At 36.8% G+C, this 25532-nt stretch overlaps 2 protein-coding genes across 13 annotated transcripts in view; one reads left to right on the top strand and one right to left on the bottom strand.

Moving 5' to 3' along the window:
- PHF11 (PHD finger protein 11) overlaps window positions 1-17436 on the top strand; it is a 44896-nt gene extending 27460 nt beyond the window's left edge. Inside the window, 7 exon segments of the mRNA XM_036011384.1 lie at window positions 9771-9811; window positions 9999-10070; window positions 11831-11898; window positions 12777-12843; window positions 13495-13626; window positions 14684-14755; window positions 16993-17436. Of these exon segments, the coding sequence (XP_035867277.1) occupies window positions 9771-9811; window positions 9999-10070; window positions 11831-11898; window positions 12777-12843; window positions 13495-13626; window positions 14684-14755; window positions 16993-17147 (607 nt within the window). The 3' untranslated portion in view covers window positions 17148-17436.
- Window positions 17437-17849: 413 nt separating this feature from the next.
- RCBTB1 (RCC1 and BTB domain containing protein 1) overlaps window positions 17850-25532 on the bottom strand; it is a 73248-nt gene continuing 65565 nt past the window's right edge. For 8 of the 12 annotated variants that reach the window (XM_036011377.1, XM_036011372.1, XM_036011379.1 and 5 more), the window contains one exon: window positions 17863-21838. In XM_036011377.1, coding sequence (XP_035867270.1) covers window positions 21698-21838 — 141 coding nt within the window. In that variant the 3' untranslated portion in view covers window positions 17863-21697. Of the gene's footprint in view, window positions 21839-25532 lie in introns of all 12 variants that reach the window. The other 4 variants (XM_036011378.1, XM_036011380.1, XM_036011376.1 and 1 more) reach the window with 2 other exon arrangements.

Genomic DNA, 25532 nt, shown 5'->3' with positions numbered 1-25532 from the left:
CATTTTATTGTTTTCTAATTATTTTTATGATTCTCTGTTCATTTCTTTATAAAAATTATTTATTTATGTATTTATTTGTTGTTCAAGTACAGTTGTCTCCATTTTCACCCCATCATGCCCCCCTGCCCCCTCAATGCCACCTCCCACCCTCCAACCTACCCCCTTTGGCTTTGTCTATGTGTCCTTTATACATGTTCCTTGAAGCCCCTCCCGCAATTATTCCCTCTTATCCTTCTCCTCATCCTCTCTGGTTATTGTCAGTTTTTTCCTTATTTCAACGTCTCTGGTTATATTTTGCTTGCTTGTTTCTTCTCTTGATTAGGTTCCACTTATGGGTGAGATCATATGGTATTTCTCTTTCACCACCTGGCTTATTTAACTTAGCATAATGCTCTCCAGTTCCATCCATGCTGTCACAAAGGGCAGTATCTCCTTCTTTATTTCTGCTGCATAGTATTCCATTGTGTAAATGTACCATAGTTTTTTCATCCAGTCATTTACTAATGGGCACTTAGGTTACTTTTAGCACTTGGCTATTGTATTTTGTGATGCTATGAACATTGGGGTGCATAGGTTCTTTTGGATTGATGTTTCAGGGTTCTTAGGGTATAATCCCACCAGTGGTATTGCTGGGTCAAAAGACAGTTCCATTTTTAGTTTTCTGAGGAAATTCCATACTGTTTTTCACAATGGCTGTACCAGTCTGTATTACCACCAACAGTGCACTAGGGTTCCCTTTTCTCTACAACCTCTGCAACACTTGTTGCTTTATTTATAATAGCCATTCTCAATGGTGTGAAGTGGTATCTCATTGTGGTTTTAATTTGCATGTTTCTGATGGCTAGTGATGCTGAGCATCTTTTTATATGTCTCTGGGCCCTCTGTATGTCCTCCTTGGAGAAGTGTCTGTTCAGGTCCTTTGCCCTTTTTTAAAAATATATTTTATTGATTATGTTATTACAGTTGTCCCATTTCCCCCCTTCACTCCCCTCTACCCTGCACTCTGCTCCCACCCCCCTTTAGTTCATATCCATGTATCATTCTTGTAAATTCTTTAGTTTCTACATTTCCCATACTATTCTTACCTTCCTCCTGTCTATTTTCTACCTACCATCTGTGCTACTTATTCTCTGTACCTTTACCCCCTCTCTCCTCCTCCTATTGCCCTGTTGCTAACCCTCCATGAGATCTCCATTTCTATGGTTCTGTTCCCTTTGCCTATTTTTTAATTGGCTTGTTTGTCTTCCTGGAATGAATCAAGATGGATCTGAAGAGGCCTACTCCAAGACACATCATAACAAAAATGGCAAACTTTATTTTTTAAAATTATTTTATTGTTTTTTTAACATTTTTTAAAATTTTATTTTAATCATTGTTCAAGTACAGTTTTCTCCCTTTTACTCCAAATCCCGCCCACCCTCCCAACCCTCCCCACTTCCCTCCCATTACCACCCTCCCCCTAGTTTTTGTCCATGTGTCCTTTCAGTTTGTTCCCGTGAACCCTTCCCATTGTCCCCTGAAATTCCCTCATCTCTCCCCTGTGGTCACTGTCAGCCTGTCCTCTATTTCAGTGTCTTTGGTTATATTTTGCTTGTTTCTTTGTTTTGTTGTTTAGGTTCCTGTTAAAGGTGAGATCATATGGTATTTGTCTTTCACTGCCTGGCTTGTTTTGCTTAGCATAATGCTTTCCAGCTCCATCCAAGCTGTTGCAAAGGGTAGGAGCTCCTTCTTTCTTTCTGCTGCATAGAATTCCATTGTGTAAATGTACCATAGTTTTTTGATCCACTCATTTACTGATGGGCACTTAGGGTTGCTTCCAGCACTTGGCTATTGTAAATTGTGCTGCTATGAACATTGGGGTACATAGGTTCTTTTGGATTGCTGTTTCAGGCCTCTTAGGGTACAGTCCCAGCAATGGAATTGCCAAGTCAAAAGGCAGTTCCATTTTTACCTTTCTGAGGAAATTCCATACTGTTTTCCACAGTGGCTGCACCAGTCTGTATTCCCACCAACAGTGCACTAGGGTTCCCTTTTCTCTGCATCCTTTCCAACACTTGTTTACTCATTTGTTTATGTTGGTCATTCTGATGGGTATGAGGTGATCTCCCATTGTGGTTTTAATTTGCATCTCTCTGATGGCTAGTGGTACTGAGCATCTTTTCATGTGTCTCTGGGCGCTCTGTATGTCCTCCGTGGAAAAGTGTCTGTTCAAGTCTTTTGCCCATTTTTTTAATTGGGTTTTTTGTCTTCCTAGAGTGGAGTCATGTGAGTTCTTTATATATTTTGGAGATCAAACCCTTGTTTGAGGTATCATTGGCAAATATGTTTCCCCATATGGTTGGTTCTCCTTTCTTTTTAATGGTGTTTTCTTTAGCCAGGTAGAAGCTTTTTATTTTGATGAGATCCCATTTGTTTCTTTTTCTCTTTATGTCCCCTGCTCTAGGGGACATATTGGCCTGAAAATATTGCTGTGTGGAGTATCTGAGATTTTCCTGCTTACGTTCTCCTTTGGGACTTTTATGGTTTCACGACTTATATTTAAGTCTTTTATCCACCTTGAATTTATTTTTGTGTATGATGTAAGTTGGTGATCAAATTTCATTTTTTTGCTTGTAGCTGTCCAGGTCTCCCAACTCCATTAGTTGAAGAGGCTTTGTTTACTCCATTTTATGCTTCCTCCCCTTTTGTCAAATATTAACTGACCATAAAGACTTGGGTTTATTTCTGGGCTATCTATTCTGTTCCATTGGTCCATGTGTCTGTTCTTATGCCAGTACTACATTCTTTTGATTACAGTGGCCTTGTAATGCAGTTTGATACCAGGTATTGTGATCCCTCCTACCTTGTCCTTCTTTCTCAAAATTGTTGCAGCTATTCGGGGTTGTTTATGGTTCCATATAAGTCTTTGAAGTGTTTGTTCTATATGTGTGAAATATGACATTGGTAATTTAATATGGATTACGTTGAATCTAAAAATTGTTTTGGGTAGTATTGACATTTTGATGATGTTAATTCTTCCAATCCATGAACATGATATATGCTTCCATTTGTTTGTATCTTCCTTAAGTTCTTTCTTCAGTGTTTGTAGTTTTCTGAGTACAGGTCTCTTTATCTCCTGGTTAGGTCTATTCCTAGGTATTTTATTTTTCTTGTTGCTATATCAAATGGGATTTTTTCCTGATTTCTGTTTCTGATATTTTATTGTTGGTGTACATTAATGCCATTGATTTCTTAATATTCACTTTGAACCCTGCTGTTTTGCCATATTTGCTTATTAGATGGAGTAGTTTTGGGGTGAAGTCTATAGGGTTTTCCATGTATGCTATCATGTCATCTTCAAACAATGACAGTTTTACTTCCTCCTTTCCAATTTGGATGCCTTTTATTTCCTTCTTGTCTGAACCCTGTGGGTAGGACTTCCAATACTATGTTGAATGCAAGTGGTGAAAGTGAACATCCTTGTCTTGTTCCTGATCTTAGTGGGAAAGCTTTTACTTTTTGCCTAACCAGTATGATGTTGACTGTAGATTTCTCGTATATGGCCTTTATCATATTGTGGAATGCTCCCTGTACTCCCACCTTGCTGAGTTTTTTTATCATAAATAGGTGCTGCACCTTATCAAATGCTTTTTCTTAATCTATTGATATGGTCACATGATTTTTGTCTTCCCTTTTGTTTATGCGATGTATTATGTTTATGGATTTGTGAATGTTGTACCATCCTTGTGTCCCTGGAATGAATCCCACTTGATCATGGTGTATGATCTTTTTAATGTGTGGTTGGATGTAATTTGCCATTATATTTTTGAGGATTTTAGCATCAATGTTCATCAGCAATATTGGCTTGTAATTTTCTTTCTTTGTTGTGTCTTTCTCTGCTTTTGGGATTTAGGATGATGCTGGCTTCGTAGAAAGACTTTGGGGGTTGTCCCTCTATTGTATTTTTTGGAAGAGTCTGAGAAGGATAGAGGTTAGCTCTTCCTTAAATCTTTTGTAAAGTTCTCCTGTGAAACCACCCGGTCCAGGACATTTGTGTGCCAGGAATTTTTTTATTACTGTTTCGATTTCATCAGCTGTTATTGGTCTGTTCAAGCTTCCTGCTTCTTCTTCATTCAGTTTTGGAAGATTACATTTTTCTATAAATTTGTCTATTTCACCTAGGTTTTCAAATTTCTTGGCATAGATTTGTTTGTAGATTTCCTTATAGTCCTTTGTATCTCTGTGGTACAGTTGTAATCTCTCCTCTTTCATTTCTGATTCTGTTTATTTGTGTCTTCTCTTTTTTTCTTGATGAATCTGCTTAAAGGCTTATCAATTTTGTTTATCTTTTCAAAGAACCAGCTCCTGGATGTATTGATCCTTTATTGTTTTACTCTGTCATTTAATTCTGCTCTGAACTTGGTTATCTCCTTCCTTTTACTCTCTGGGCTTTGTTGTTGTTCCTCCAGTTCTTACAGATGTAGGGTTAGGTTGTTTATTTGAAATGTTTCTATCTTTTTTCAGTAGGCCTGTATCACTATGAACTTCCATCTCAAGACTGTGTCCCATAAGTTTTCGACCGTTGTATATTCATTTTCATTTGTTTCCAGAAACTTTTTGAGTTCTTCCTTGATCTCATTCTTGACCATTCATTGTTTAATAGTATGCTATTCAATCTCCATGAGTTTCAGTGCTTTTGATTTTTTTACCTTGAGGATGGTTTCTAGTTTCAGTCCCTTGTGGTCAGAGAAAATGCTTGATATGATTTCAGTTTTCTTGAATTTGTTGAGTCTGGTTTTGTGTCCTATTGTGTGGTCTTTGAAAATGTTCCACGTGCATTTGAAAGACTGTGTACTTTGCTTCTTTGGATGAAAGGTTCTATATATATCTGTTAAGTGGATTTCATCTAGGGCATTGTTCAATGTTCCAATATCCTTGTTGATATTTTCTTTGGGAGATCTATCCATTTTTGACAATGGGGTGTTAAAATCCCCTAATATAAGTTTGTTGCTGTATATATGCTTCTTGAAGTCCTCTAAGATTTTCCTTATATATTTGGGTGCTCCTATGTTGGGTGCATATATATTTATAATGTTTATGTCTTCTTGATGGATTCTTCCTTTCAGTGTTATGAAATATCCTTCTGGGTCTCTTTTTATGGCCTTTGTTTTCAAATCTACTGATATAAGTATTGCTACCCCAGCTGGTTTTTTTTCTATTTGCTTAGAATTTTTCTCCAACCCTTCACTTTCAGTCTGTGTAGGTCTTCTTTTCTGAGGTGGGTCTCTTATAAGCAGATATGTGGGTCATGTTGTCTTATCCATTCAGCTAACCTATGTCTTTTTGTTGGAGCATTTAATCCATTAACATCTAAGGTTATTTTTGATAGGCACTTATTCATTCCCCCCCCCCCCCGCCTCCTTTGTGTGTTCCTCTCTCTCTTGCTCTTTTCCTTGCTCTTCTTATAGGAGTCCCTCTAACATACCTTGCAATGCTGGTTTGGTGGAGGTGTATTCTTTTCAGCCTTCTTTTATCTGGGAAACTCCATATTTTGCCTTTTATTTTCATTGAGATCCTCACTGGGTAGAGGAGTCTTGGTTGCAGGTCTTTGCTTTTCTTTACTTGTAATATTTTTTGCCATTCTCTCTGGCCTGTAGTATGTCTGTTGAGTAATCACTTGCTAACTCTGTCAGAGCTCCCTTGCATATTGCTTCTTGTTTCTCCCTTGCTGCTTTTAAGATTCTCTGTCTTTAAAACTTGGCATTTTAATTATGATGTGCCTTGGAGTAGGCCTCTTTTGGTTCATCTTGATTGGGACCTCTGTGCATCCTGAACTTGTGTGGTTTTCCCTCTCTCCAGGTTTGGAAAGTTTTCTCACTATTTTTTCAAACAGGGTTATTATCCCTTGCTCTTTGTCTTCCCCTTCTGGTACTCCTATGATTTGAATATTGTTACATTTCATGTTGTCTTGCAGTTCCCATAAACTATCTTCATATATTTTGAGTGCTTTTTCATGAAGCTGCTCTACCTGGGTCTTCCCAGGTAGTACCTTGTCTTCCAGCTCAGTAATGCAGTCCTCTGCTTTATCCAGCCTGCTTGCAATTCCTTCTAGTGTGTTTTTAATTTCAGAAATTTTATTGTTCATTTCTTCCTGGTTTTTGTTTATAGTTTCTGTTTCCTTTTTCATACTGTTGTAGTTCTCACTCAGTTCCTTATAGTTGTCTGTGAGTTTTTTGAGCATCCTTATAACCATTCTTTTGAATTCTATATCTGAAAATTTGCTTGTGTCCATTTCATTTAGCTGTTTTAGTGGGGAGTCCTCCATTTCTTTTTATTTCAGGTTCTTTCTTTGTCTCCCTATTTTAGGTGACTTTTTGTTTGTTTCTGTGATTCCTGATGCTCTGCTTTGCTAGCTGTCTTTGTGGGGTATACTTTTATGGTTCAAGTTCTGTGTGATTCAGTGGTGTGGTCTCTTTGATCTCCTTGTCTGGATGCTCAGGAGTTGCCATTTCTTCAGTTTGTGTGGGCTCTCCTGTTGTATTTGGGTTTTACCTGTTAGTGGTTCCTGTTTTGGGTTCTCACCTCTAGTAGGTTTCCTGCTGTTCATAACTCCCACCTTATCTTGTGTGTGATCAGTGGCAAGGCGAAGGCGAAATGGAATGAGAGTGGGAGAGTATTCAATGGGACTTAATCAAGCTGTGAGAGGACCAAATACAGATCCAGAACTCTTTGTTGGTAGAGAACATATAGGAGATCCTTCAGAGAAATAAAGTGGTAACTGTGATATTTCACCCACCTAGTCACTTTTTATAAAAGGTGAAAAAGAGTTAAGACTTTTATTAGAGGGGGGAAAGAATGTGAGTTGAATCTACAAAACAGTGTGCTTGTGTGAGGTTAGATGGTGAGGTATAGTGAGCATAAGGGATAGAAACTAGGCATAGTGTACAAGAGAATAAAGTTTTCCACAGCAGTAATAAAGCTCAGGAAGACAGTCAAATTGGTCAAGACCATGGAGAGTGCTGTGTAGGATTTACAATAATATGGAACAACAATTATTTATAATAATATAGGAACAACAATAAAATGACAAGAAATATATGATCTGAATTTGAAATACTGAAAGTAAAAGACCAATAGTAGTGTGTTATTGGAGTATGAGTGAAGTGAGAGAAGAAAAATTAAAACGCAATGTGAAAGGGAAAATAAAACCAGTCAAACAATACAATTAAACAAACTAAATGAAGAAAACTAAACAGAATGAAGAGAAATAAAAATAAAATAAAAATGAAAGAAATATTAAAATTAAAAAATGCAAGTTCTGTAGGATAGCAAAGTGAAATTTGTCTGTTTCTCAGTTGTTGGCATTAGCCTTCTGATCTCCCTCTGGATCTGTATTTGGTCTTTTCATAGCTCTAGGTCTTATTGTCTCACACTTGTGGGGGAAAAGCCTCCTGCTGATTTTAAATCTGCCAAGTGAGTCCTGTTGGTCTTCCTGGATGCTGCAGGCAGAGGGGGCCTGGGCTTCGCTTTTTTCCTTTCCTGTGGTTTTGCAAGGATTGAAGCCAGGTCTGGGCTGCACTGTTCACAGTTGCCCAGCCTCCAGTCCAAGCCCTCCTTCTCTGTTCATTTCTTATTCTCTCACTTTCTTTTGTATGTTGATGACTTTCTGTAGTGTTGTGTTTGATTCCTTTTTATTTCTTGTATATCTCTTGTAGGTTTTGGTTTGTGATTACCATGTGCTTCATATATCCCAAGTTATATTTATAATGATCTATTTTAAGTTGGTGGTTGCTTAAGTTCAAACACATTCTAAAATCACTACCATTTTTACTCTCTCTACATTTATGTTCCTGTCATTTTTTACTTATGTGTGTATCCCCTACTTTACTATTGTAATTACTATGATCTTCCTACTTTTGCTTTTTATCCTCTGTAGTAGTTTTGTAATTGATTGATCCAGGGCTTTTATGGTTTGCATTCATCAGTGAGAATATTGGTTTTGCAATATTCTTAATTCCTATTTTTTATTTCTTCTCATCTTCATCCTCCTCCAATTTCTAATGGGGTTGTACTCTTGTGGTCTCTGAAGCTGGCCACCAGGTGTGTTGGTTCCAGGGCATCTTAGGAGAGGCTCCATTGCAGGACAGGGTCAGCTGCTGCCTGTATTTGGCCCAAAGCCACCTGATAGAAGTGACAAAGTGATGTGTATTTGGTTGTTGCCTGTGCTAGTCATGGTGGCACCTGGTAGTAGTTGTGTTGTGTACTGAGGCCAGCTGCTACCAGCACAAGGCTTGGGGCCACTTAGCAACAGATACAGGACAAGCAGAGGCCAGCCATTGTTTGTTTGGGTTTTATGGACCTTTGAGGATTTTTAGGAAAAGCCCACATCCCTGGCACTGGGAGCCCAGTGTGGGACTGGGAGCCCTTACTCCTCAGTGGGGACCTCTGCAGCCAAGCTATTCCTCCTGATTCTTAACTGCCACACATGGGAGTGGAACCAGCACATTTTGTCTCTGCCCCTACTACAAGACTTGACATGGTTTCTTCTTTATATCCTTTGTTATAAAACTTCTGTTCTGCTCGACTTCAGGTGATTCTCAAAGATAGTTGTATAACTGGGCACCCTAGGGTCCAGCCTCTTGCCACCTTATACACACATAACACAAAAATTTGTAGGGAAAGAAATAGGTTTTTATTAACAGGGTAACCAATTTAAGGGAGTTGGGAGCATTCCTGTTCTGAGCCATCCTGACCCACAAAGCACAGAAAATCAGCCACCCCTAGGACCAGAGTCATTGTCCAAACAACTTGCCCCATCTGTCCTTTTGGAGTTCCAAGATGGCAGTTACCCAAATGGGTCTCCATCCTCAGACTCACTCGCTGTCCGCACTTGTAGGTTTCAGCATTGCCATTGCCTCGCAGCAGCAGCTTTTTCTCTTTCTTGGAGCCTGGGTTGTGCAAAGGAAGCTCCATCCTTGGGGCCCTGGTGCCTGAGGCTGCCTGCACATCTGGGGTCGAGGCACTTACCAGCTCATATCTCCACATGTTGCTCCCAGCCTCTATCCACTGCTCTCAGGGTAAGCCCAAGGGCTGGGATCCATTGAGGCACACATCCCAGCATGGGTCTCTGGAAGCTGGCTTCTGATCATGCAAGACATAAGTACTAAGCACTCCCACCCATGGAATAGAGCCCCAGGCTTCTGCCTGTGTTGTTTTAAAGTCCTCTCCGCAAATCCCATGCATTGTGGGAGTGTCCAGCTTTTCAACCAATGTGGGCCTTTTTGGGCATGTTTGCCCAGGATGGGGTGTCCGGCCCCCACAGCTCATGCAGGCCACTGTGCAGCTTGTGTCACCAGCTCCACTGATTGTTACAGTAGCCCCAGGGTGTGGGAAGGCTGTCTCAAGGTTTCAGTTGTGATTTCAATCTCCATCTGGGAACTTCCTTTGACCCTTCCCCCTGCCTTCTCAAAGAGAATGCAACCTCTGTGCCAGATCAGGGTTTCTCCCTGCCCCCTGCCCTCTCCAGTGATTTGCTCAAACCCACCTTTTAAAAGTTGTTCTATGATTTAGTTGCAAATTTGATATGGTCATGGAAGTAGGCCAGCACTGCATTTATCCACACTGCCATCTTGACCAGAAGTCTCAAAAGGCATTTTTTTAAAACAAATATTTAGGGCAACATCATCATGAAAAATAGGTTAATTCCTTTTTAAACTACAAGAAAATAGACATAATATTTGAAAAGCATAAGTAAAAATATTTAACAATTCTTTGAAATTGCATGTTTTCAGAGTGTTTTGCCAACAACATGCTCCGAGAGAAACTCAATCTGGTAAGTCTCTAAAATTTAGGGTTATGGGTTTAAAGAAAGTTAAACATTTAGGTAAGACATAAAGTAGCCTGATTTACTAGCCTCACTGAATTAAAATACAAATTTGAGTTAAAATTTTACATACAAAATTTTCAATGTCTTCATGTAATGTGTAATATAATTTACTAACTTATTATTTGTGAACTAGGCCTACTCTCAGTAAAACCATTGTCTGATGTTTTCCATCCTCACTACAATCAGAAGATGACACCAAGACAAGGTAAAAAGTTCTACCTTTTGAAATTGCTTCTCTTCTAAAGGAATATCAGAATTTTATTGTTTTAATTTTCACCCAAGGATATGCTTTTTATTAATTTTTGAGAAAGGAGGACAGAAATATTAATCAGTTGCCTTCTGTTCCCCCATCATGAATCAAACCTGCAACCTAGGTATGTGTCATACTAGGAATTGAGCCTGCAACACTTTGGTGTGTGGGATGATGCTCCAATTGAGCCACCTGGCCAGGGTGAATACCAGCATTTTTAGTAGATAAAATTGATAAAGTACTGTATGGTCCCTAAATAAGTATCCTAAGAATACATGGCTAGCATTTCAGTTTTAAAATTGGCCCCTGGCTAACTGGAACTGTGGGATGTACATTCACTCATGAATTGTTTCCACATTCTCTGAAACAACAGTGTCTTACCAGCACTAGACTGGGAATGTTCCTTGTGGGCTGGAGTCAGGACCTCTTGATAAGAGGCTCAATTCTGTGTCATGCTAACTGCATTTCATGTTGGTAAACAACACTTACCAAACATTTTTCAGTCATTTTCTTTAATAATAGCCTGATGTTTTGGGGAATAATAAGATACCCTAATTTATTTTCTTTTGAACTATGCATTGCAAGTAGGAATTCGGTGTGCCTCATATGTAGTAAGCATTGGCCACAGTTTAGGTCCTAATGAGGTTGGACTGGGGACATACATTATACTCCCTAGGAATAATTTGGTATGCATAAAATAAGCTATTCAGACTAAATGCCATTCCAGTGCAATATCCTTTTTAACTTTGATTTTTTTGGCTTTCCTAACCTTTTAAGTTATTAGGAAATACTATGAAAAATATTGTTGTCAGTTGGTGTTTATTGACAGGGAAAGATAATAACATTAGTTTTAAAAAGTAGATTATAACACTGTAGCAAATCCTCCCTCAAAGGATTCTTTTGAATTCTTCCCAAAATTCCCTGTGTACACAAACATACCTGTTATTGTACTTTGCACTTTTCACTTAATATATCCTAGAACTCCTTCTGTATCGCATGAGTGGATCTACCTCACTCTTAAAAGCCTGCATAGTAATCCATTGTGTGTATTATTCAGTCACATAGCTGAACCAAAATTGAACTAGCTTCTGCATGTTGGACATTTTAGGTTATTTCCAGTTTTTTTCTATCACATTTTAAATTATAGTTAGCATTTTTCTTCATTCAACTTTGTGCCTTAATGCAACTGCTATTAGGAAAACTTCCTATAAGTAATTTGCTGGATCAAGGAATATAAACAGTGAAACTTTGGATAACTATTAGCTGTCTTCCAAAGAAGCTGTAACAGCTCTGCATAATTACTCAATACTTGCAAACATTATATATTAACCACCTTCATCTTTGTCAATCTGATGGGTAAAAAAATTCTTACTTTTCATCTTTACTTATGAGTGAAATTAAGTATATTCCCCTTTTAATCAATTATATTTGTTTTCTGGTCACCAAATGTTTTTCTAGTTAATTAACCTCTCCCCTGAGGTTTCCCCATATGCCTATTTCTCTACTCAAATGTCTTTTTTGGTATTGATTTATGAGATCTTTTTATATTTTTAAAATTGACCTTATTACATCATAAGTGTTGCAACATTTAGTCTAAGTTTGCTGTATCTTTTGACTCCATAATAACTTTTGGGATATAAAAGTTTTGTGTTATGCAGTCAAACATCAGTCTTTTCCTTTATGGATTTTGGCTTCTATATGATTTATATTTTCAGCTCATTTTTCAAGAGTAAAAAGAAAAAGAGGAAAGAAGAAAGGTCTCTCAACAAGCATTCCTGTACAGGTACTTCAACTTAATTTTATTATAGCTTTAAGTTTCTTCTGTCAATATCCTTATTTTAAAAGAAAATTTGGAAAAAGATTTTATTTATTTTTAGGGAGAGGGGAAGGGAGGGAGAGAGGGAAAGAAACATCAATGTGTGGTTGCCTCTTACGTGCCCCTACTGGGGACCTGGCCTGCAACACAGGCATGTGCCCTGACTGGGAATTGAACCAGCAACCCTTTGGTTCACAGGCCAGCACTCAATCCACTGAGCCACACTGTAACATCGTCATTTTAACCATTCTAAATTTCAGGTGAAATGATGATAGAACCATAAGAAACGAATATTAAAGAGAAGATGTGTATTAGATACCCAAGTACATAATTCAGGAGATGATAGTCCCATAGCTCCTGTACACATCTCAGGCACCAAATTAGTAAGAAGAATCTGAGCCCGGGGGTACTTATGGTCTTAAAATGGGCAGAGGTACACTTGAGAGTACCCTTACCTAGTCAAGTATTTCCCCACTGAATGACCCATACTTGACTTAATTTATAACTTACAATTTTCTGGATTACTACTATGTATAAAGCATATGAAAATGTTTTGGGAATTTCAAGCAGTTTTTTACACATCAGCTCATATAAGCTAAATTAATGTGAACCAGTGTTCACCATCTGCTGTTTATACAAAAGGTGCTTGCCACAACTCTTGATGTATTGTTATACAAAACAAAAACACATTTGATTTTACATCTACAGATAAATATAGGGCATGATTCTCATCATAGGCATATCACTGAATTATATACAACAAAAGATTGGTTTTCATTTTATGAAACATTAAATGCCAACAGTAAAATCTGTAAAATAATCACGATTTTTTTCTGTCCTCCTAGCTACTTGAACCAATGACATTAAATAAGTCCACAAAACAAATGAAAGAAGAGGATGGAAGAAACACAGGTTTGCTACAAGTTTTGTCTGTAACAAATATGATCTATATATTATAAAGTTAGCATCCCACTTTATTCTTCTAGACCTGTAATAATTAGAAGAGTAAAAAATTTTATCTTAACTACCCACTTGATTATAGCCCCAGCAGATCAAACTAACCTAGGTTGGGATGGTTCATAACTCTTTAGTATTAACACAGGGTACATTCTTTGTTAGAGAACCCAAGGTTACCTGAGGTCAGAATATAGTGATTTGCCAACCCCTCACACTGCTGATTCCCTGCTTTGCAGGTAGCTGGAACCAGGACCTGTAGATTTGTTCTTTAAGCAGATAGACATCCCATAACAACACACAGTAACTGTAACCAAAAAATGACAAGAGTCTATCACCTCAAAGATTTGAAGCTAGATTTTAGAAAATTATCGTGATTCATATAATTATTCCAAACAGAATTTTCCATTTTCATAACATTTCATTACTTCTGCTAGAAAAAATGAAGTATGATGAAATTGCAATTAACAGTAAAACTAAAGGTACTGTATATAGTTCCTTAACTAATTATGCTCAGCTACCAGAAGGTAAGGCCTGAAGCAATGGCCATATAGTGATCTATGATAACTTCCCTAAAACTGTTTCCTTCTATGTTTTTCTTATTCTTAGATGCAATTGTGAAAGCTGCTTTCCTTAAGAAATGTAAGGATGCAGGACTTCTTAATGATTTATTTGAAGAAATATTAGACAGACTTCATTCAATTCAAGAAAGACTTATGGATGAGACTACTTCAGAATCAGGTACTAAAACACCAAAATTCCTATATAGATACTTCTCACAGACCTACATGTAAAATAAAACAAAATCAAAAACATGTACACATTTTCTGAGATATTTTCTTTTCCTTCTTGATCTCATTAATAAAATCCATTGTTCCAGGTCTTTTGTCTTTTATAAATCAACAGGATGTGGGTAATTCACAAACTCATTAATTTCATAAAAAGTACCAGTCCCCTAAAAGTTTTCATGTAGTTTACAGAAGTGCATAGCTGAGAGTAATCAGCAAAAGATGAGCACTTCAGAACCAGATTCAAGTCACACGTCCATCCCCCACCCTCATCCCCACAGCTAAGCAAACTTGTTGCTGACATCTGAAAACGGCATTATGTTTTGATTTGACTCAAATTCTGTTCCTTAATAAACCAAGTGTCTTTTTTTTGTATAGTTCAAGTTTAGAGTTATAGAATAAGTAATTATAATGTTCTGATTGATGTTTGGCTTAGTTAACTGTGACCTTTCTTTAGGAGCTCTTTGGGAAGCTCAAGTTCCATTCATACGTTCAGGTATATAGCCACTTAGCTTTCTTATGATCTATCTTTTGAGCTTAAAACCTTTATTGTAAATACAGCTTGACAGAAAGAAAAGCTTGAGAGTCTATATTTTTAGGCAACAACATAAAATAAAGTATTTGAAAGGGATTATTTTCTGTAGTGCAAAACCAAAAAATGAAATTAAGAGCAAATATTTCCAAAAGCTCATTCATTGCATTCTTGTTTATTCTTTTGTCTAGAGAGACCAAGCACTTCTCAAACTTGAGCATGCCCCTCAGAAACACCTGGAGGGCTTGTTAAATCACAGATAGCTGGGCCTCACCCCTGGAGGTTCTGATTCAGTAAAGGTGCCACGAATTTGCATTTCTAACAAGTTCCCAGGTGAGGCTGCTGCTGCTGCAGTCTTAACACTAAAGTTCTACAATAGATAAATGCTCTGTTTACTTTTCCTTTTGGTGGGTTATTTTGTGAGGTGTTTCTGCCTATATAATTTAAATTAAAACTGAAAATGTTTTTCTTCCTCCAGATTATGAAGAAATTGGGACTTCACTTTTTGACTGTAGATTGTTTGAAGACACATTTGTAAATTTTCAAGCAGGTATATGAGTTATAATCAAGCAACAAAGTTTATAAATATTTATCACATGTATTGAAATAATATAATAGTGTTCAGGTGATAAAATTGTATTTCAGTGAACACATTGTTTTATTAAATGAAAAGCCCACTACAAAATAGTACGACCTCTCTTACACACACACACAAATATGTAAATACATATGAGGCATACATGCACACAGAAAAACTGCACCCAAATGGAAACTACTTATCTGTTGGTAGCTGGATTATAGTGATTCTTTTGTCTTCAATACTGTGTTGTATTTTCCACATTTTCTTCTTTTTAAATATTTAATAATTGGATAACTGAGGTCTTTTTTAAAAAGATTTTATTTGTTTACTTTGAGAGAGGGGAAGAGAAGAGAGGGAGAGAGGGGAAGAGAAGAGAGGAAGAAAGGGAGAGAAACATCAATGTGCAAGAGAGATACACTTTTCATACACCCCCAGCTCAGAACCTGGGCTGCAACCCAGGCATGTGTCCTGACTGGGAATTGAGCCAGTAACCTTTCAGTTGGTAAGCTGGTGCTCAATCCACTGAACCACACCAGCCAGGGTCACATTTTCTAACATATGTATAATACTTTGTGTAGAAACAACAAAAATTGGTTGCAAAATGGCAGAATATTTGGGCACCATGTTCAGGAATGAACAGGAACAGGTGAAAAGTCTTTTGGACTCCGCCCTCAGGCAGCCAGGCTGTGACAAATCAAGCTGCCACTTGTCTTCCTCTTGGTATGATATACACATACTTCAATTCTCCCAACATTAATCTGCAAATCCAATGGGGATGGGGGTTGTGACTGATTAAAGCTTATCAAACAAAAAATAAGCAAGAATAGCCAAAACATTTTTGAAAAAGAAGAAAACCTGATGGAGGCAGAGAACTTTCTATAAAATACCATTACTGAGTAGGTCCTTTTGTCACTGTTTAAGATGCCTTCAAAACAGGCTAAATTTTCACTTACTTGAGAATATGATCTGACTTCTCCATCAAGGCTGCCACATATAGCTGGGCAGCATGTGCACTGCACATCCCAGTGGGAATGGGGGTCAGATTCACACAGAATTTTTGGCAAATGGCTTCCCTGACATTGTAGGTCACAAATACAGTGACCTACAGTCTTCTTCCATGATGTACTTGTCTATCCAGCAAATGGTATTAGGACAATAGGTTCTCTCTGTGGAGAAAACATTAGTTCATGTCCCTGTCTCAATATACATAAGCTTTTCTCAGTTTTGTTTTCATATCATACATTTCTATTTGCATTTTGTATTACATTTATAATCAACAGAAAAATTTTTTTTTAAATCTACCAAAAATAGTGTCGCTTTTAACAGTGTCTTTAACACATCTGCATACTCCTATGGGAATATCCGTGTGTTTTTAAAAGCAGCCTTTAAAATCTTTTTCTAAAAGGCTTTATTTTGTAGGAGACTTTCATCTGTGCTTATTTCTTTTTCATATAAAAATTATATCTTTGGAACATGTCACATGTCACTACTTGGGTGGGTGAGTGGGAGTATATAGATTACAGTGTGTAGTATTTGTCACCATGAGGAGACACTTTGTAATCTCATGAGAACCAATTTAAAAGGCTTAACTTTTGATACCCCAATTGATGAAGACTTTTGCTTAATTTAACCTTTGTAATGTTTCTGAAAGTTACCTACCGGTATACAGGTGTTCTAATATTAAGGATGAATTAATATTCTTCAGTTTTGAGGTTTTTAAAAAAATGACATTGCCACTGCATAATCTTCCTAAGTTACCACATTAAAAGTCATTCTATTAATAAATAAAATCAAAAGCTTTTATGTAAATTAAAAATTGGATACATTTTAATGAAAAATTTGCCCTTATCTTTGATATTCTAACCACATGTTCTCTCCAATCATCATCTTTCAACAAAAGGATTTAGTTTAGTATGAAGGTTAAACAGTTGCTGCTTTCAAGTTTTCAAAGATACACAAAAGGCACTGCTTCTACTATAAATGTACAAAATCTCAAAGATTTAATGACCAGCTTTATGTACAATAAAATACTAGAATTCTATGAAACAAAGACATAAAGGGACCAGTTCCTCTTCACAAGACCCTAGAATCTTTTCCTTTGGGGCACAGCACTGTGTACTATGCTCTTGCAAAGTGAAAGGGGAATAGAAATCGTACATTATTTATAAAACTACTGAGTAACCTGAAATCATTTTATTTCTTCACAGCATTAGAGAAAAAAATTCATCAATTTGAAGAAAAACGGCAGCAGATGGAGGAAGAGATTAAGCTACTTCAGGACTTAAAACAAACCTTGTGCTCTGTTCAAGAAAATAGAGACCTTAGGTCAAGTTCTACTTCAGTATCTTCTCTATCTTCTTAAGAATTACTATTTCCTAGGCCAGGAATTCAGCACAGTTACAAGCAGGTTGAAAATTGGAGACCAGGCTGTGAAAGTAGCACATCTCTAGGACAAGGCCTCTCATGTCTCTCTGGTCTGCAAATCTCAATCCTCACTAGCTCTTATCTCTTCGTGCCTAAGTGGGTGTTTACTGCCTCCCACTTACTATCCCACTTCTCCTACCTCTCCTCTCTGACAAAATGTTTCTCAGATTCTACAGTAAATTGGATGCCATCTCTCCCACCCTCTCTTGATACAGTACCTCCTACAACTATCCTACTCCAGTGATCTAGGGTGATTCCAGAACAGGTGCTCCTAGCCTCAGGGCCTTTTTCAATCCTGTTGTGAAGTCTAAGTGCTCTTATTGCCTTTCTCTGACTGCTCCTTCTACAGATCTCATACCAGTTCTCCCACTTATTCTAGCTTAGAGTACTTTCCCTTCATAACCCACTGTACCTTACATCACACTAGTAGAGAATAAGCTCTCTGAGGGTAGGAACTCACTGTTCAGTGTTTGCTCACTATTAAATTCCCAGCACCTAGCATGCTTGATAAATGTTTGTTGAATAAACGTATAAACTTTTTATCTTTTGAGACTATTTCTAGCCCATATCTCTAAAATATAATAAATTTGAATATTTTATTTTACTTGTACCAAATGTACCTGTCTTGTCACAAAGTCTGTTTTTTTTATTTCTTTTCAGCCACAGTAACCACATGGGCATACATCATCTTCAGAATAAACACTGAAATTTAAAACTGGACTCTAAATAAGAACATCAGTGAGATATGCAATAAAAAAATGGTAGTTAAGATTTTTCTCAACCTTACAATAAACAATTCAGACTTTTATGCCCCACCATGTCTCACCCCTGAAAACCTCACGTTCACATTTCTAAATTTTTACTATAGTAACCTGATTCACAATAATGCTACATTTCATTCATAATGAATTTGATCTGAGTCTCAGTATGGTAACTGGCATGTAATAAGTACTCAAAAGTATCTGTTGAAAGAATATCATGTAGATGAAACAACGTATCCATTCCTGTTGTAAAGGCCACCTTAGTCCAAGTCATTCTTACCTGAGGGACAAAATCTTAATTGGTGGTTTTCCAATTTATTTGCCTGCACATAAGAATCACCTGGGCAACTTAAAAAGTATAAGCCAAAACTCCATACCAGACCTACTGAATAAAGATTTCCCTTGGTCTAGAATGTAACTGTAACTCAACTTCCTCCCCTGACATTATATCCTATAGCAAAGCTTATCTGAGTAATAGTTTTGACAACATGATCTTTATTTTAAAGAAAATCTTTGTCCCTCCACCTTCAAATTTAATCTGTCATTCACAGGAAAGAATTTCAGTCATAAAGTAGGCAAATATCAGACAAACTGTTAAAACAGACCTGGCTTTGTACTTTAGCTATATCATTTACTACTGAAAACCTTCAATCAAATTATTTAATCTATCTACACCTAATCCTGCCTACCTTGTGGTACAAAATGTGCATATGAAAAAAAATGTACGTGTGGCACTGGGCATGGTGCCTGGCACCATGAGAAATAAATGTTCTCACACACATGCCCTCCCTTTGCCAGTATTTCCAACTATTAGACCCTGGCTTTTCTCCATCCTAATCAAACAAACTTGCTTAGGTTAACCTCTGGAAGGCTCATTAGCCCCCACCTATAAGCCTTTGCTTGTGCCACTTAACTGTTGTTTTGGAAATGAGCTAAAAGGACACTTTTATGTTTTCCCCTACACTGCACAAACATCTTCAGATAAACTTCTCATAATTCTATGAGATTTTCTCTTACTATCATGAAAAGCTGTTTACAAATAACGTTATTGTGTTAACTCCTAACAGTTTATACATTCCTTAAGGACAGGGACTATGTCTTCATTTATAAGTACCCCAACGGATCCAGATCCATTTTTCTGCTATGACAGTTCAACTGTATTATCTTTCAGCAGGAATAAAATCAAAGGATCTATAGGGTTGAGTGTGTATGTAGTTGAGAACTAGTTGACATGTGCATGGTGATACCTGTTTTTGGCCTGATACCTCTTAGGACTCAGTACTGATTTTTTAAAACCTATTACAAAATACACATAAAATTTCCCATGCTAACCATGTTTAAGTGCAGTTCTATAGCATTAAAGAAATTCACATTTTTACCATCACCACCCTCCAGCCACAGAACTCTTCATTTTGCAAAACTTAACTCTGTACCCATTAAACATTAACTCCCCATTTCCTCCTTCCTGAAGTCCCCTGCAACCACAACTGTAATTTCTAACTCTGAATTTGGCTACTCTAGGTATTTCATATTAAGTGGAATCATACAGTCTTTGTCCTTTTGTGACTGGCTTTTTTAATTTAGCATGATTTCATCAAGGTTCATCAAAGTTATAGCATGTCAGAATTTCCTTCCTTTTTATGGCTGTGTATTACTGATTACTGATTGGGGGAGGAGGCACAATCAAATGCCTGTTTTAACAGATTACTTGATTTATTAGTATGTGATTCTAAATATTCTATAAACACAACCTATACATTAGAGTATCAAACATTGTTCCAGTAAGGAGTTTAAGAGTACATTTACGGCTATTTTAAGAAATATGAATACTTTGGCTTTCATTATTACAACAAGTGAAAAAAGCAATTCAAAGAACAGTTTCTCCTCTAGGATTAACAACAAAACCAAGTAAAAAAATAAGTTATTTAAAGAAAAAAAAGACAAGTAATTTTGAAATACTTCACTACATACACATTCATACAAATTACTTAGTAATATAAGAAGTGCTTCTTCACCTATATTAGGAACTCACTAAATATTTATTGAATGAATGAACTATATATGGAAATGGACCTAGTACTTTAATTTGTGCTTTTTATAAATTTCTTGTTTCAAGTAAGAGCAATAGTAAACATACTGAAGTTCATGTTTTGTCCAGATCATAAGCCTACAGAACAGTGATTGTTACAAACAGTATCCATCATAACTAATAATGTGTATCAACCAGTATGAAAAATTCTTTCTTGTGCAGAAATAATTCTAATGACTGGGCTTTAATCACTTGCAACACGGTCAAAGAAAAGAGCTGGCTGGGACTTCAGGTTTGTATATATTTTACCTATCAATGAATACTTATATTTGGGCCCTCACTCCTCCCACCTGCCACCACCATACACACTTAAAAAAACTGCTAAAAGTAATTGCTGCATATCTTCACCTTCTTGTTAATTTTGCTCTGAAAATGTATGTAGGCTCCAAGTTCAGATGGGAGGACCTTCTAAGCAGGAAGGAATTTACTAAGAGAGCACCTACTAATGGAAATGAGAGTGGGCCAGAGGGCAGATGAAGCTTTGTTCATAAAGCAAACTCAGCAGACACATAAAAGAGTCAAATATTCTTACCTACCAAATAACACTTCACAACCAGACCCCCCCAAACAACCAAAAAAACATAATTTTGTTCACTTTCCAAGGTTCAGTTGTGCTAAATATTAGACCTAACACTATTAAAAGGAGAGGAAAATCAAAAGTTAAAGCTAGCAAAGTTTCAAATAAGCAAATCAGTGATGGGTTTTGCTTACCTATAAAAAACAAATCCCATGAAGTCCAGACATAGCAGACCTGATGATCTAACAGCCACAATTAGGGAGGCAAGGATATATTGAATGCCATTTTTCCTCTTATGATCGGCACTTATAGAGGAAAAGGTATGCGTGCGGGGAATTTAAACTTGAGTTCTCAAGTTTTAATAAAACAATTAAATAATAGTGGAGATTCTAATTTTATAAAATACTTACCATTGTCCAAAGATTCTCTCATCAACTTTTTATGGACAGTTTTAAATTACTACTCTTTATGTGCTTAAGTCTTAAATCTTGGCTAACCTAGAAATTTATCTTTACATAATTATTAATAGATTTATCTCAGACTAAACTGAATATTATTTTCATAAACCATTAAGAAAAAGTCCATCAATAGTGCAAATGCAGAAATAAAAGCCTCAAAAGATGTCAACTATTCCTTCACAGTAAGGCAGTTGAACTAGCAACTAATGCAACACTTTGACAAGCCCCAATGTTAGCATCTTTAATTATGGTGGGGCCTCTTATGTCTAACTCACAATTCACAAACTATCCTGACTCCTAGTGTCAAAAGGGTTGTTGATATATGAGTCAGGAAAATTGTCACAAACTTCCCCTTTCCAAGTTCAGAAATTCCCCTAATAAAAAACAGAGAAATAATCAGTTAAACTTTCAGCCTTTACAAAGTTCCAGTCAAACCTATAGTCACATTTAAAATATACGTTATCTGGAAACAAGAGTTGTTTAAAGTAGGTTCAGGAAAAGACATACATCCTTCATATATTCCTGCACAGAGAACTGTGTTTCAGATATAAAAAAAGGAACCTGATGGTTTTTTACCTGCAGAATTATATTGCCAGTGGAATACAAAGGACACACCATCACCAATGTCCCAAAGGACTCACACAAAACCCAGCAGCCTTGGCTTCAGTTCTTAAAGGCTCCACATTTACTGGCTTTAGCAATGAATTCCTTTAGCAGAGGGCCATCCATTTGCCAAAATGCTGCAGTCTGTGTAACCTCTGTCAAATGATTGATGCAAAACTTAAAGCAGAATTCTTCTAAATCCTGGACACACACAACAAAAATAAAAAGAAAAGGCCTTTTTTAAATTAATTTTAATTGAATTACTTGTCTCCATATCCCTCACCCCAAGGATCTTGCCCTCCCCCAGAAAAGATAGTTGACTCTAAACACCTCAAATTAGGCAAATAGGTGACAAGTATGTGTCAAAACTATGTACTATTTACTAGACCTGTATTCAGAAAACTACATAACACTGAGGAGAGAAATCAAGGAAGACACAAACAAATGGAAACATATACCGTGTTCATGGATTGGAAGAATTAATATCATTAAAATGTCCATACTACCAAAAGCAATTTACACATTAAATGCAATACCTATTAAAGTACCAATGGCATATTTCACAGACATAGAACAAACACTTCAACAATTTATATGGAACCATAAACGACCCCGAAAAGCTGCTGCAATTTTGAGAAAGAAGAGTAAAGTAGGAGGAATCACAATACCTGCCACTAAACTATACTACAAGGCCACTGTAATCAAAACAGCCTGGTACTGGCATAAAAACAGGCACATAGACCAATGGAACAGAACAGAGAGCCCAGAAATAAACCCAAGCCTCTACGGTCAATTAATATTTGACAAAGGAAGCAGCAACATAAAATGGAATAAAAATAGCCTCTTCAACAAATGGTGTTGGGAGAATTGGACAGCTATGTGCAAAAAAATGAAACTCGAGCACCAACTTACACCTTATACAAAAATAGATTCAAGGTGGATAAAAGACTTAAATATAAAGCGTGACACCATTAAAGTCCTAGAAGAGAACGTAGGTAGGAAAATCTCAGATATTTCACGCAGAAACTTTTTTTACTGACTTGTCTCCTAGAGCAAGGGACATAAAGGAAAGAATAAACAAATGGGACCTCATCAAAATTAAAAGCTTTTGCACAGCTAAAGAAAACAGTATCAAAATAAAAAGAGAACCAACTGTATGGGAAAACATATTTGCTAATGATACCTCAGACAAGGGTTTAATCTCCAAAATATATAAAGAACTTACACGACTCCACTCTAAGAAGACAAGTAACCCAATTAAAAAATGGGCAAAGGACTTGAACAGACACTTCTCCAAGGAAGACATACAGAAAATCCAAAGACACATGAAGCGATGCTCAATATCGCTAGCCATCAGAGAGACGCAGATTAAAACCACAATGAGATACCACTTCACACCAGTCAGAATGGCCATCATAAACAAAGCAACAAACAACAAGTGTTGGAGAGGATGTGGAGAAAGGGGGTCCCTAGTGCACTGTTGGTGGGACTGCAGACTGGTACAACCACTAGGGAAAGCAGTTTGGAACTTTCTCAGAAAACTAAAAATGGATCTGCCTTTTGACCCAGCAATTCCATTGCTGGGACTCTATCCTAAGAACACTAAAACACCAATACAAAAGAACCTTTGCACCCCGATGTTCATAGCAGCACAATTTACAATAGCTAGGTGCTGGAAGCAACCTAGATGCCCATCAGTAAATGAATGGATCAAAAAACTATGGTACATTTACACAATGGAATTCTATGCAGCAGAAAGAAAGAAGGAGCTCATACCCTTTGCAACAGCATGGATGGAGCTGGAAAGCATTATGCTAAGTGAAATAAGCCAGGCAGTGAAAGACAAATACCACATGATATCACCTTTAACAGGAATCTAAACAACAAAACAAAACAAAACAAAAAACTAGCAAAATATAACCAAAGACACTGAAATAGGGGATAGTCTCACAGTGGCCAGAGAGGAGAGAAGAGGGAATTTCAGGGGGGAATGGGTAGGGATTACAGGAACAAATTTGGAGGACACATGGACAAAAACTAGGGGTGGGGGATAATGGGGGGAAGGGGGGAGGGTTAGGTGGATGGGCTGGAATGGGAGTAGGGGGGAGAAAACTGTACTTGAACAATGATTGAAATAAAAATAAAAAGAAAAAAAAAGAAAGAAAGAAAAATATGTACTATTTACTCACAACACAGTAAGAGCAATTGGTCCCCTATCTCATCTGACTCTTCAAAACATATGCACATGCACACACCATCTATGAGGGGAAGCTTCCTCTTGGTTATCACATGGTTTAGTCATACTTAAAGAGATTATTTTAAAAAGCTGAAAGCAACTTTAGTCTATATGATATGTTTTGCCACATTCAAGAAGTCAGAGAAAAGAATTAAGATGTGAGTTATTTAGATTAAAGAGAAGACTATAAGAAATAAAAGAGTGATGAAGAGGTGTAGTTAACCTAAGGTGATAGACATGTTTAAAAAAATTTCACTTTCATGTTCTCCTAAATAAAAATACCTTCTAGACTAATACACAATTTCTGTCACACCAATTTCTCAGATGGTTAATATAAAAAGATAATCACATACTTTTTCAGTCTGACAAATGGAAATCACCAACTACCAACATTCAAAAGAGTGACATATTCAAGTGGTAAACCAGACAATTAAAAAGTCTAATTCTGTCTAGCTAATACATCCTGTCATCCCCAGCAAAACTCTACTATAATGTTGTTTGTTCCTTTGTATGTTGGAACATATATTTATTAAGTCAAGTAGGTACCTGGAATATATACAGAGACTAAGTATATAAAAACAAGTCCCAGTAAAAGCTCTTAGCACAAATAGCTTGATTATGTGGCTGGATCTAGTGAAGGTACCCAGGGTTCTATCAAACCAGGAACTCAACAACATTTAAACTGCACGGTCTCGGTTTCACATTTCCAGCCACCATGAGATGAAAATTTTAGGCAGAGTGGAGAAGGGCCCACACAAACATATGGATACACACCTTTTTTCTTTCTCAATGCAGACCTCTGAAAACATGGACTTCTTTATCCTAAGGGTCCCTCTGTTCCTTAGCTGAAAGATGCCCCCACCCCTTGGAGATATATAACTAGTAGGAGATAAACCCCATCTAATGTGTATCAGCCAGTTGCTGCAGAGTTTCATTTTATAGGTAATTCAAAATGCATTAAAATGTTAACATATCTGTGGATCAATATTTTTAATAAGAGATTCCCAGTGGGCAGAATAAATGTACAGCTGAAAGCTCTGTGTTAAATTATGTAACATTTTCTCTCACATTATTACTAAAGAAAAAGCACTATTCTTGTTACTCTAACTCAAGGGTTAATAAATAGCTCTAGGGACTAAATTAGATTCCACAGGGAGATAAGTCATACTTCACTCTTATTTATCAACAACAGAAAACTAGTTTACTTACACATAATTTAGGAAGAAATAGCCAGAATGAGCAAGAAAGTTCTTCAAACTATGTAATCTATCACATAAGGATCTTTAAATACTTTTAGTTACATAATTTCAAATTCAAAGAGAAAGAGGAGTGCACTGAATTCTAGCACTGTAAAACCTTATCACTTCTGTGTCAACTAATTTGGAATACAAGATCTTTGTAGTATGTATGAGGAATGAGGTTTTTTTTTCAGTTTACTAATTACAGATTACCTCAAGCATAAACTTTAAGAACTTTTTTTGTATAGTATAAAAATACAAATGGCACTTCTAAGTGCAAATCAGTTTACATATCAATAAAAATACATCAAACTCGCTTCCCTTCCCCTTCAATTAGTTTCAGTTCATGAGATTTCTCAGTATTCAACAATGTTTAACAGTTTCAAACATTAATATCTAACTAGAGAATGCTGAAAATATT

This window comes from Phyllostomus discolor, chromosome 11 (genome assembly GCF_004126475.2).
Source record: "Phyllostomus discolor isolate MPI-MPIP mPhyDis1 chromosome 11, mPhyDis1.pri.v3, whole genome shotgun sequence".
NCBI classification, from domain to species: Eukaryota; Metazoa; Chordata; class Mammalia; order Chiroptera; family Phyllostomidae; genus Phyllostomus; species Phyllostomus discolor.
Note: the sequence above shows the minus strand (reverse complement) of the source record. Positions and strands in the feature narration are given on the sequence as shown.